This window comes from Cupressus sempervirens, chromosome 8 (assembly GCF_028749045.1).
Source record: "Cupressus sempervirens isolate cs-2001-9-10 chromosome 8, ASM2874904v1, whole genome shotgun sequence".
In the NCBI taxonomy this organism is placed as follows: Eukaryota; Viridiplantae; Streptophyta; class Pinopsida; order Cupressales; family Cupressaceae; genus Cupressus; species Cupressus sempervirens.
Genome location: NC_143125.1, coordinates 777,239,320 through 777,252,639, shown reverse-complemented (window position 1 = coordinate 777,252,639; position 13,320 = coordinate 777,239,320). Strand labels below are relative to the sequence as shown.

The 13,320-nt window shown below is 34.8% G+C and overlaps 1 protein-coding gene across 1 annotated transcript in view; it reads left to right on the top strand.

Annotated features, from left to right (window-relative positions):
• The first annotated feature begins 324 nt into the window (after positions 1-324).
• LOC149544724 (26S proteasome non-ATPase regulatory subunit 14 homolog) overlaps positions 325-13,320 on the top strand; it is a 34,030-nt gene continuing 21,034 nt past the window's right edge. The window contains exon 1 of the mRNA XM_089795291.1: positions 325-603. Within this exon, the coding sequence (XP_089651417.1) occupies positions 345-603 (259 nt within the window). The 5' untranslated portion in view covers positions 325-344. The remainder of the gene's footprint in view (positions 604-13,320) is intronic.

Here is a 13,320-nt window from a genome sequence, read left to right as displayed (position 1 = left end):
CACAAAAAAAAATCCCCTAAATTTTTAACTTCATGAATCATATTTTTTAGATTTGTGTAGTAATTTTTAGCATCTATGTTAGGGATCACAATTTTATTTCCTCCATTCTCTTCTCGTGCATTTTAAAGAAGGATGATGTACTATGATCGTGAATATTAGAAATTATAACATAATCCAACTCTAAAAGTATAATGCATCAATTTAAAAAAATAAAAAATAAACCAACTTTACACAAAATAAATTACATTAAATTTTGTCTAATAGAGGGAAACCTCTCCCCCAACCTAATGAAAAGAATAAAGAGGGAAATTTTAAAGGAGAAATATGTCACTTTAAAGTATGTTATGTACAGACTGGATCGCTGGCTCTCCATTTTATTAATTTTGAAGGCAGTTTTCCTTCCTTGGAGTGAGATTAGGCTGTTGACAGTACTTTATTTTCAGTTTTTCAGGGTACCCACGGTCGTTTCAGGCATGGAGAGATTGCAGAGGATATTTTCAGGCGCAGGCGGCATGGGACCGCCTGCTACAGATGGCCCTATGCTGGATTCCTCGGAGCAGGTCTACATTTCGTCGCTCGCCCTCCTCAAAATGCTTAAGCACGGTAAATCTCATTTAAAGCATATTTGTTTTTATGAGTGATTACAAACATTGGCCTAGTTTTCTTTGGGGAAGAAAATTTGATTAATTGCTGGGATTTTAAGGTTTTCCATTTTTCAGTTTATATGCCTTTTTGTCCTTTGATTTTTTTTTGATTCTCTATATTTTTGTCATTCTACGACCTATACATCTGTGATGGTTTAGGAAACGGGGAAAATAAAATTTGGGTGGAAATCTTTGTATTTTTTTGAACTAGATTCCGTTGTATTGTAGGTTATTTATAGTTAAAATTCATTTTTTTGCAGTATACCTTCAAAAAAAAATCACCTGTGCAACTTTTTGGAGTTGATCCTGGTGTAGTCAAACACATTTTCACACTACATTGTAAATTAACATTAAATCAAAAGTATTTTTAACTCTTTGGCCTTCGTGTTTTAGCATCATTTATCAGTTTTAATTCTTCTTCTTCTTTTAAGAAGAAAAATTGTAAACTTTATGTAACACAGTTTCTACTATCGAGATTTTTCATAAGAGGTTTTAACTTTCTGGTAACAATATTTGATTCTTATAAGATGATTGCATATCTCTGGGAGTCTTATGTCAAGGGAGGCTAACTAAACATTGCAGGGTAAGCTTGAACCATGTATTTAAGGTTTGTAAGCTGCAGTCACGTTCGAATGTATTTTACGAATGCAACTTATAAATGGCTACCATGCCTTGTACAGATTTACCCTAGTTATGGCATACGCATATTAGGTAGTGTGTCATCTTTGCTAAGATTGACTCTGTTAAGGGACATGAATGAAAGGGCATAGATAATATTGTGGAGTTTTGTGAGCATTGCCCAGATGTAATGAGTGCCAAGTGAACCGTTCATTTTCATAAGAGATGAGTTCTTGTGAGCCACTACTTATGAAGCACGATTTGATAAGTATGACCTGAAAGCTACACAGTTGAATTCTCGTGTAGCTATATCATAATTTGACTTGCAGTGGAAAAAATCTTCTGCCTATCAGCATATGATAATGTTTGTGTAGGTCAGGAAACACATAAAAAGAACATGTGATGTTTTTCATCATGCATGATAGTTCATGTTCTAAATTTCTAATGATTTGGGATGCATGTAAGCACTGTTAAGCATTGGAAACCAAAATGAGCATTTCAAGTTATACTTTTATTATTGTGAGATTTTACAAATGATCTCCTTAATATGAGGAAGTGTATAATGGATGCATGCTTAGACAACCGTTCCTACTTCCTAGTTATAATTTTTCGTCATTTGTTGGTAATAATTGTAAAGCAAGTGGATCCACTTAGCACATCGGCATCTCTAATCATTTGTTAGTAGGTGCATTGTATATGCACGGTAAGTTTATTCTTCCATTTCATCTGATTCAAAGGATCTCATAGGATATTTAAATCATAAAATGATGCATTATCAATGCCATATGAGAAAATTCTTCTAACTTTCTGGTGATATTTTAGTGCACAAAGTGGTATCTATGATAGGTTACAGATGTGTAGGGTCAGCGTGAGTTTTAGGGGTTCTTTTAAGCATTATCGAGAGCCATAGATACAACTTTGTTTTTCTTGTAATGCTTTTGGTTCACAACCCTCATTGGAAGGTAGTCATGGAATGGAGAATTGCAGAATTAGGTCAAGGGTTTGTGCATTACCTATGGAAAGTAAAAGGTTCAAGGCACCAAGCCCTAATGAATTGAGTGGGCCATTACTAGAGAATTTAATTATCAACATAAATCAGTGAAGCAGATGGACAAAAATTATTAATGTGGAAAAATAAGGGCTGCAACATTTATCTAACATGTGGATAGATGGTCAGAGTTGCCCCTTAATCAATTCCCTCATGACCTTTAAAGGATAATATTGTTTTTGAAGTTAGATGATGTCTTTAATAATATCAAAATTTTTGACACTGTGCAAGATGGTGGAGGGGAAAATGGAGAATGTTGTCTAGAGTGTAATAAACATTGAAAATGTGTTTGTAGTAGCTGATATATGTTTCAAGGCAAGGTAGTGTACTGAATTTTGAGCTCTCTTACCACATGCTTTGTTGACCTTCATCTTGAGGAAATAAAGAAACTTAACTAGGTGAAGAATATGGTGGAATGTAATGTGTCATTTTGAAATGGGTTTACATAATAAATATTAGTAATAAAATTAAGATATAAAAGAATGAAAATAACATAATTAAATTAAGTTATTGGAGAATCAAAAGGTATTAAGTGAAAAGTTGTGTCTCCCTCAAACATGAGATATACAAAGGGGGAATTGAAAGTGGGAGGAGGAAGGAAGATAAAAGGGAAGGTGTGAACCAAGGAAGAATTAATAGAAGAGAAAAAGAAATAAGAAGAAAATAAGCAACTTGCAAGTGATTGCTTGAAAGGACAAAAGTTACGAAGGGTTGCGATTCTTCAAAAAAGTGGTAATTACAAAGGTTTATGACTCTTTCAAAGAAAAATAATTATGCAGGGTTTGTCTCTTTCAAAGGGCATAAATGATGATGGGTTGTGACCCACAAAGGGTGGCTATTGTGGAAGGTTGTGACCTTTGCAAAGGGCAGCCATATTGAAGAGGTGCGACTCTCCCCCACATTGAAAGATATAAAGTGGAAATTTTTTTATTTGAGGACATCCAAGGGAGAGCAATGTGGGGAATAATATATTATTTAGAAAGGCAACAAGGAAAAGTAGTGACTTAATTCTAAAGAAAGGTGGTGATCCTTTCACCAATACAGTATAAAGGAGATTTTATTCCAAGCAAAAAAGGGGCAACAATAAAAGAGTGTATATTAGAGAGAGTTGAGATCTTATTCGAGTAAGAAGTATATTTGTATGTACATTTTGTTGGCAATATGACCAATCAGTCAAATAAGATGAGATATGTGGTTGTCATTTATGGCAACATATGTTTTGCATTGCAGTTATGATTGTTTGTGATGAAAAATTGTCTAAGTATTGGACAATGCTACAACAACATGACGAGATTGATTGACAGTGGAATATTCCTTTAGAATATTCTCTTGCGTAGTTGACCATAGATTCATGATGTCATTTTGATGATGCGTACCAGTGCGCATGTCCGCACGAGCAACCAAATTCAAGTTAGGAAGGAAATACCGATGCAATTACTTCACAGTGCAGAACAGAGCAAGTCAGCATATTGAGTTGTACGACTTGAAGAATTGTTTCAATTATTAAATCTTGATGAGCCGACTCCAAGGATGATATGTGAGCCGACTAAGAAGAATTTATTAATATGATTGATATAAGTAAAGAACTTCATTTTCGAAGTTAAAGAGAGATGTGTAATGTGAAGTAATGTTATGTGATATGATAATGTGAGATATGATGCAAATTGATATATGCGCAGTGTCTCCTTGTATGAAGAACTGACAATCAGAGGAATTGAGAAGTACAACTAGTGATCTAGTATTGTATGCATATCTATTCTCTTGAAGAACTTATTGTATAGTTGCATGTTAGGGCAGTGGGCTCTTATTGCACACATTTGTATATGATCCACCAACTCCTAATAGGGTTGAAGCAATTCCTAACAGGGTTGAGGCTTCTAACAAGGCATAGTCTCCTAACAAGGACTCGAGACACTATACATTCTTCATAGACTCTTAACAGGGTTAATATCCGTAACCAGATTCTTTATATAGTGAACCATCTTGTGGGTTTCATCCCCATTGGGGTTTTCCCATGGCCAGAGTTTCCTTAGTTAACAAAATATGGTGTCATGAGCTCTCTTTATATATGGTTGTTTATACTGTTCAGCATTTTTGGTTTACTTTCTTATGCATGTGGCAAAGTAATTAATAATATCCAGTTGTGGGCAAAAAGATTGAAAATACTGATTCACCGCCCCCTCCCTCTCTTAGTATTATCTATTTCTAACTCAATTTTGCTCATATTTCATTTTGGATTTGTGAATTGATGGCAAAATATTAAGTGATCCCAAAAGGAACATTCCATGGAAGATGTGAGGAATGTGAAAAAAGACATGTAAAACATATGTCTTTTGAATCTCATGAGAGATCAGATGGTTTGTTACCAATTGCATCACCTCAAAGAGTATTATAGTCACATTGTCTAACTTAGGAAGGTTGAATTGGAGAGAGTCACAAATATCATTTTTGCCAAGTAAGTGGAGGAGATCACAAGTGTAGGTTTCTATTCAAAATTGATTCTTTTTTATTATAGTTTTATTTTTTCAATAGGCAAGGGGAAGTGGATCCTTCTCCCATTGTAATAGAAAAATAGATTTTCTTAACATTTTGGTTAAATTATAAAAAATCTATGGTGTGACTTATTAGGGATTTTTCCAACTCAAATGGTCATGCTCTAAATTTTTAGATGTAAAAAGAAAATCTTTCTTATGCAACAATAACAGTCCGTGCATTCTAGTTAGGACCCAATGGGAAGGCTTTGTACAACGACCAAGCTCTTGCATAACTAGAGGTCCTTGAACAACAACTTGAAAACATTCTCAAATAATAGGACTGTCATTCACAACAACTCTGATCTCTTGCAAAGCAAATAGAATGGCTTGAAAAAATATTTGAATCCCATGTGTTGCCACTGAAAGGTCTTGCACAACCTATTCCAACAAGAGAATTATTTGTGCGACAATTAGAAGCACTTCAACAACTCTTTGCACAATAACATGAATATTTTGTACAACACAAGTAACAATTTTGAACTCTTATACTCTAACAACAAGAAGCCCATGTGAAGCAACCATGAACTCTTGTGCAACAACAAAAATCTACTGTGCAACAACTAGTAGCACTCATGCAAGACTTGCGATCACTTTCACAAATAAATGTTCTGCACAACATGAGAACCTTGTCCAATGCAAGAACCACCTTGCATTTTACCTTTTCCTCCTTGTTGCATCTTTAGAAGCTCAAAGTAACCTGGTTTAGATGTATTCATCACAAATCTTTTTGCAATCTGCCCACTATTGAAAAGAGGTCAAGGTTTAAGATGTGAATACAAACTTAATAATTTTGCACCTTTATAAGCTCTAATATCAACTTGTGATTGAACTAATCTTGAAATGAGAATTTCCTACTTACAGAGGATTTCCTTTATATTCAGGGATTTGTTCAAGAAAATTCCCCTATTACTCTCTTTTCAAATTTGTTTAAGAAGTTTATATATGCAATTTCTTTGAACATTCTCCAAGATCCGCTATCCTCAGACAATTATTCCCAGATCTTTCCTTACAGCTCTGATACCAAATTTAGAATCTGGAAACAGGGACACATTAGAGGAACATAGAAAACAAAGAATACAAGATTTGACACAAACACAATATCTTCCATTAATTCAAGAATCGATTACATATTTTTTGAAGAGCACCTAAGACATTATGTTGGTAGTTTTTTACAGAGGTTACAGACTCTAATATCATTCATATACAGTCCATGCATTATTCAGATGATTTTACAACTGTAAGTTGATAATCATGCAGACTATAATTAAAACCCAAGGTGGCGAAAGTGGGGTTAAGTACTTAAAAATAAAAATTAACACCAACAAAATTTCAACTCTTTACTATGCAATCCGCCAAACTGGTGGATGCATTCTCATCTGATGATGATGAACAATGAATAATGAATCGGTTTGTTCTCTTTATTTGTCAGCGCCATCCTATTCATGGAAACAAATTCGTATAAAATCAAACTCAGCCACTGCAAACAAGCAAAGGAAGATAAACAAGCAGAATTCAATGCCAAAATTGATCAAACTGAAACAACGGAAAATTAGGTTGATTGGATGCTCTTGCATTGTTCCTTACAAGTTGAAGAGAATGATTCATGAGTCTAAAACATTTAACAAAGATTTTGGAACTATTTTGTCATGCTTGGCCAACTCAATGCATGTATGCAAATAGCTTCTTTCATTGACTCATTCCTTCACTTGATCGAATTCTCTTTGTACTCCTTCCTTTTTGTCTTCTTGTTTTTTCTGACATCTATGAGAGCTTCATCTCTTTTCTTTTCAAGCAATTGTTATATCCAACTTTCCTTCTATTCCTTAAAAGTGACACTTTGTTCTTCACACTTTAATCTTGGTAATTACTAATAATGATAGCAATCAGTATGTTGAAAATTGGTAAAGTATCTGTATCACTATGAAGTTTTAATTCATAGACATTTGCTACAAACTTCCCAGATTTTGCATGGTTCAATTTACTTCCATTTTGGCTTGTTTGTTGTTATAGGTTCTTTGGGGAACCCTCTTTTTCTGTAAATGTGTTACAACTAAATCCCTAGCTAGAAATATTTGCTCTCTTCTTTTTTGTTCAGCATACTGCTTGTACGGAATGACATTGTTCTTCAAGTTTTTCTCGACTTCCTACCATAAACCCTGCACATAATCAACAAAGTTGTTTGTTGCTGCACTTTTTTTGGTCTAAATTAGCAGTATTAAATAAGGTGGCACTTCTATTAATTGAATTATCGTAGGCAAATTCTGCTTGGTTGAAAATCAAGTGCCATAGTTTAGGTTTCTTAACTACTAAGCACTTCAAATATCTGCTGAACTCCTTGTTACAACTTTGATCTGCCCACCTGATTGAGAATGGTAAGCTGAATGAAAACTTGGCTTGGTGATAAGTTTTCTCAACAATGTTCACCAATAGTATTCCAGAAATTTTGCATCTCTATCTGAGACTATACTCTTTGTTAAACCATGAGTTCTTATTATCTTATGAAAGAACAAATTTGCAAGATGAGCTGGATCATTTGATTTCTTATAGGGACTGAAATGGGCCATCTTAGATTATCTTTATTCAAACATGACAGTTAGCATTCTGACCCCTCGGTGACGTACAGGTTCAACTCAGTCAAATACAGCTTACCTTTTTTTTCTCTTTTGTTAAAAGTTATTTATTCAAGTTTCAATGTGTTGTTCCCCCTTGTTGCATCCCCTTTAAAATGGGATTGGCTATTAAAAGGCGAGTGTGTCAGAAACCATCCAGCCTAAAATTAGACCTGGCAGATACTGCACTTGCCAAGGATGAAACTTAAACTAATAAATTGAGGTTTATGATAATTACAGTCTGCTGGCCAGAAAATAAATATCACGACTCTCAATTCTTCAAGGTTAAATATCATTCCCCAAGTGCCCAGCATCCAAAAATAGCAAATGAAACTGTCAGATCGGTGTGCCCTTTGATGAGCCCCAATTAGGGCTAATAGAAAAGTGCCCAGTCATGCACCAGTGTAAGAGCCACAAAGAATGCTACAGATAGAAGAAATTAACCAGGAGTAGAAGCAAACTGGAATAAGACTCAACCCAGCATCTCCAGAAATGAAAAAGAAGGCAAAAAAGAGGATTTTAATGCCAAAACTGAGCAAACAGCAGAAAATAAGTTTCATCAGATGCTCCTCCATTGGGTTTAGTGCCAATGAGATCATTGATTTGTAGAGGAAGGCAGCTAAATGGGCAACATATTAGGAAGCAGTAGGTAAGCCACCAATGGGAACTGCATTTGCATCAGATTCCTGTGCATGAGTGTCATGTTGAGGATCTTGTTGGTTCTCAACAAGAAGCTGCATCACTACTATCCAGTTTGAGGATACACATGACCATGCAACTATTTAGGAGGTTTAGTTGCAGATAAAATTTACAGATTATGCACATTGAAATTAAAATTTGTAAATTTATTTACATTGAAACTTGATAAGTATTGTTCTATAGAACTTGTCTATTAATCAAATGATGTGTATGGAACACTATTTTTTATTTATATACTTAGTTACCGGTTCGAGCTTGATTCCTAATATGGGTTCAAAGAACCGGTTCACTGGTATGACAGAATTTTGGAAAGGATTTTGGGTTTGTTCATACAAAAACATATAAAATTATATAAAATTATTTATATACATATTTATGAAGCCTAGAAGCGTAGTTAAAATTAGAATGTCACATGGTATCATAAAATCATGTGATTTAATTATTTAAACAACAAAAACACTATATGCAAACTTTAAACTTGTAAGTTGTAATCATAGCATCATGAATCAAGATCATACCATTATATATTTCAAGTTCAACATCAAAGATTGAAAACATTAAAATTAAATCATGATTCATGAATCATAACAACAAGTTCAAGTATCATTGTTTCAAGTACAAGTTTCAACTAATGTATTAAAATTTAATATTCATCATCTTCATCTTCTTCTTCAGCATCATCATCTTGGTCCTTCTGCATTAGTTAACTCAGCAATAGAGCTAAGGCCAATGGGATCAGCACCAGCAATAATAGTATGAGCATCAGAATCTTCAAAGTCTTCAATTGTAAGGTGAGCAATAGAAGCATCTAAGTCTGCCAACTCTGCATCTACATCCCACCTATTTGTCTTCCCTTTTTTGTATTCTTTAATCTTGTGCGAGAGGAGACACAAGTTGTTATGCACAAATACCAAGTTATCTGATTTTTTGATTGCAACCTATTGCGCTTCGCTGAGTGGATGAAAGAACATGTGCTTCGATTTCTTTCTAAAGTAGATGAACTAGCAACCTACAAAGACATGACCATGTAAACAATTAAAATTATGTATCTGGAATTGGCAATTTATGAGGACAAAGTAAACTAATAGCAATTTTTTGAAATTAAACTTGTAATATCACTTTGATTGTAACAGATGCAATGTTTGGAATCTTTGGCCATTGAGGTACCACCAACTATGAGCATCCGTCCTGTTGGGACTCAGAAGTTTGCAAGGATTTTGAGTACCATGTTTGAAAACTTTGCTAATAGAACCCCTATAAATGCATTTGGGGGCTATGTGCTGGGTTATCATTTTGAGTCATGTGATGTGTTTCAAGCATAGCTACCGGACTCTGTGAGTTTGAGCAGGACTTTGGAGTCCAAGGCAAAGTCCACAATTCCGAGGCAAATTGCCTTTGGACTCGGACTCCAGAGTCCTAGCAAAGTCCATGTGGACTCGCAGAGTCCAGGGACTCTTCAGACTCGCCGAGCCCTGAGCTCAGGACTCTCCTTTTTTTTTAAAATTTTAAAATTAATTTTAAATTTTTTTATTTTTTATTTTGAAATTTTTTTTTACGGCAACACATAAATTGAAAAAATTAAATTAAATAAAAGATTTAGGGACGTTATTTTTGCTTTGGAGCTCTAGCTGTGAGTTCATATGCTCTTCAAGAATGTAGCCTCTTGCAAAAATTATGTGGTGGACGAAATCCGCCCCTTGTGGATTGAATTACAACATATACTAGTTTAGGGAAAGAGAAGAAGGTATCAATTTTAAGTGGATAAATCATCATATTGGACTTGTGTGGGCACAATCCATATATAGTACAACAGACCTGGGCTTGAAAGTTCAGTAGAGCACTTAATTTACTCTTCCAACACCGGGCTTGGATGTTAGTAGAAGCAGCAGATTTATCCATTAAAATCACAGACCAGAGCTGAAGTTAGTGATGTCATTACGGTCAGGAGAAGATCTGAACCTTTGGTAACTACACAGACTGTAGCTGTGCAGCCAATAGTTGCTTTAAAATATTCTCCAGGTTTGGGACAACAATATTCAGCAGGAGTTTTTAGTGTTATAATTGAAGTTAAATGAGTACCAGCAGCTAGTATCTTGTGAGGGGATCAGTTGTGGTTTTCAAGACGTTATTGCATCTAGTTATTGCTGTACAACAGACCCAGAATTGTGCAGGACCTGCTATGCTAGTATTTTCCATTATTTTCAAGTAAATAAAGTTTGAAAATTTCTATGTATTGGTGTTAATTGTCATAGTTAAAATTCCAGAATGTATTCTTTCTATTTGCATTGCTTCTAACTTTCCATAAATATTGTAGACATCTGACACTGCAGTGACACTATGTTTATTACTTTATAATATTATATTGTGTATTCAGTTTTTTTCCTTCAGAGATTTGCTTTTATACTTATGTGATCTATGCAAAATTGTGTATGTGTATTAAGTAGCTTCTATTTATCTCAATTATTGTGTATTTGATGTTAATTGACTAAAAGATGCATGAAAAAATCTTAAAATCCTTAAAAATCTTTGAATTTCATGGGTTTTTCAATTTTCAGAGTCCTTGCCAAGTCCAAGTCCGAGTCCAATTTTTATTTTCCGAGTCAGAGGCGAGTCCGAGACTCGTAACACTGGTTTCAAGTGCTAATTGCCCTGCAATTAGTATATTCATGTGTCTTAGGTTGTTAGTTTGAAGTTTCAAATCATTTTGTGAGATGTCATTTTGAGCACTTGTCAAATCTGCATTTTTGTCTCTGTGTCAAGTAGTGTTCGGATGTGTACTTTGTAATTGAATATCTTGCACCCCGTTTAGTGTTATGACTCACCACTTTGGAAATGTTTAGTATGTATATCAGAGATGCTATGTTCTAGATTTCGAGTCATTTCGAGGAGTTTTGAGTTCCCCAAAGTTGGTTGGTTACTATTGTCATATGTTTCCACTTGTGCATTAATTCGGAAAGTCCTATTTGATAGTGAATATTTTGTGACCTATGGAGTATTTTGAAGAAATGGTATGTCATTGCATTGTATTCATAATTGACATCTTATGATTGCAATTTGAAGCCCTGATGAATCCAACCGATCAATTTTCCAAGCTGTCTCTGTTTGCAAAAGCTTAGGGCCTGTTTGGTTGCTGGAATACAACCGGAATAGGAATAGGAAATTAGAATATGATTTGTATTCTTTGTTTGGTGTGTGGAATAGGAATAGGGAATAGGAATACATATTCTCATTTTAGCCTCAAAATGAGCTTTTGTCCATTCCAAAAAATACTTGTAATTGGAATTGCTATTCTTGCATTCATTTTAACTTTCTCAAATTTGATTAAATTTTCAAATCCGCTTTGACCTGGAGTGAGTGCTGGAACTTTGTTTTCAATATTTTCAAATATTTCACCGATTTTCCAATGGTGCCGATTGCATCTTCAAAAATATTTTCGAATGGCGCCGATTGCAAGTTAACCCTATTCCAATTTAAGCTTGCATAACCAAACAAGGGATAAACAAGATTGGATTGCATTTTTCTATTCTTATTCTTTATTCTCCATTCTCATTCAAATTTTCTATTCTAATTCTCAATTCCTACGCTTGCAACCAAACGGGCCCTTAAAGTTGTCCAATTGTCCAGTTTGCAAGTTTTCACAAATCCATTTGTGCACTTTTCTAGAGCCAATTCATATGCAAAAATTGTTGCCTTATTAGTGTTCCTAATTCTGCATTTCCCAATAGCCAACTTTGCACATTTGCCAAATTCACCCAATTATTCGTCTCGAGTTCAAATTGCATTTTCATACTCCCCGTATAAAAGTTTATCAATGCTCCAAGCTGCAGATCCCCAAGTGATTGTTTGGCTTGTTTTTGAAGGCAAAACCAAATGAAATAATTTGTTTCTAACATGTTTACTTGCAGGATAGTTTGAAGTAGACGACTTTGACAGTTAACATCTTTTGACTAGATGATAGTCATAAGGTGAAATTTTGTAGGATGGGAGTTTGTTGAACAAAGAACATAGATGCAAAGTATCGGGGTCATATTAGGTGTTCTTGTCAATTTTTTGAGAGCCACTTTTAGAGCTCCTCGGCACAATAATGATAGACTTCAAAGAAGTTGAAAATAAGTTTTAGGCGATTAGCTTACGCTCTGATTTCAGTTTAGTCAGTATAGGGAGATCGATCAAAATATTTTGGGAGGTCAGTTGCGTGAAAATGAATTTTCTTTTTTAGCCGGACTCACTTTGGGGCCCAACTAATTTCATTAGACTGACAATATATTATGGAAATTGGGGATGTTTTAAATGTTTATAATCATATTGATTGTCCAATTAGCGGTGTACGAATGTTTTCATAAATCACAGCAGTGGATACATTGTGATCAAGCAAGAATAGTTTTAGATATCATCCTTGGAGATCAAATGGATGTGTAGCAACTAGTTTTCTTAAGGTGCATTAGATATACTCGTGAAATACCATTCAAGTGGCATCACATCAATTCACATGCGAGTAAACTTCCTTTATTTGAATGTTCATGAAAAATGAGTGTAACAAGGTTTTTCTCTTTATTATGGAGCACAACCAATATGCATTACATCATCCAAGCAATGCTAAAGAAGCAATTTTGAAGGCAATGTTACTGTTAAAGTAACAAGTCTTTCCATATTATTTATAATCCTTTCAAATAACAACATAAAGAAAGTAACTATCTAATTATCATGATCATATAACAAAATGCTAAAGATAAAGAGGGTAACAAAATTAAGTACCATAGATTAAACAAAAATACGGTCACCATGTTGAGCAAGCCTTGGCATTGGTGAAGAAGAGAAGCATTGGCATTGGCTTAACCTCCCAACCGTGGACCTTAACTATCCCCACACAATCTCAATCGAGAAAGGCCCTCCCTACCTTGGGGTTAGGCTTGCGGTACCATGGCCTTGCCACCCGAACATTCCGGTGTTGGAGTGTCCACTAAGCAACAACCAAGGCAGTGGATATCCTGCATCAACCTCCCCTCTGTCAGCTAGCACTTTGACCTCTAGTGATCGTTTTGACATATACACCACTAACCTACCTTGGCCAAGGATTTCAGTGGGTTACTATTTAAGCTCGATCACCCACTACTCAACTTGATAACAAGAATTATACATTGGACAACCATGAGCTGACTCAATATTAC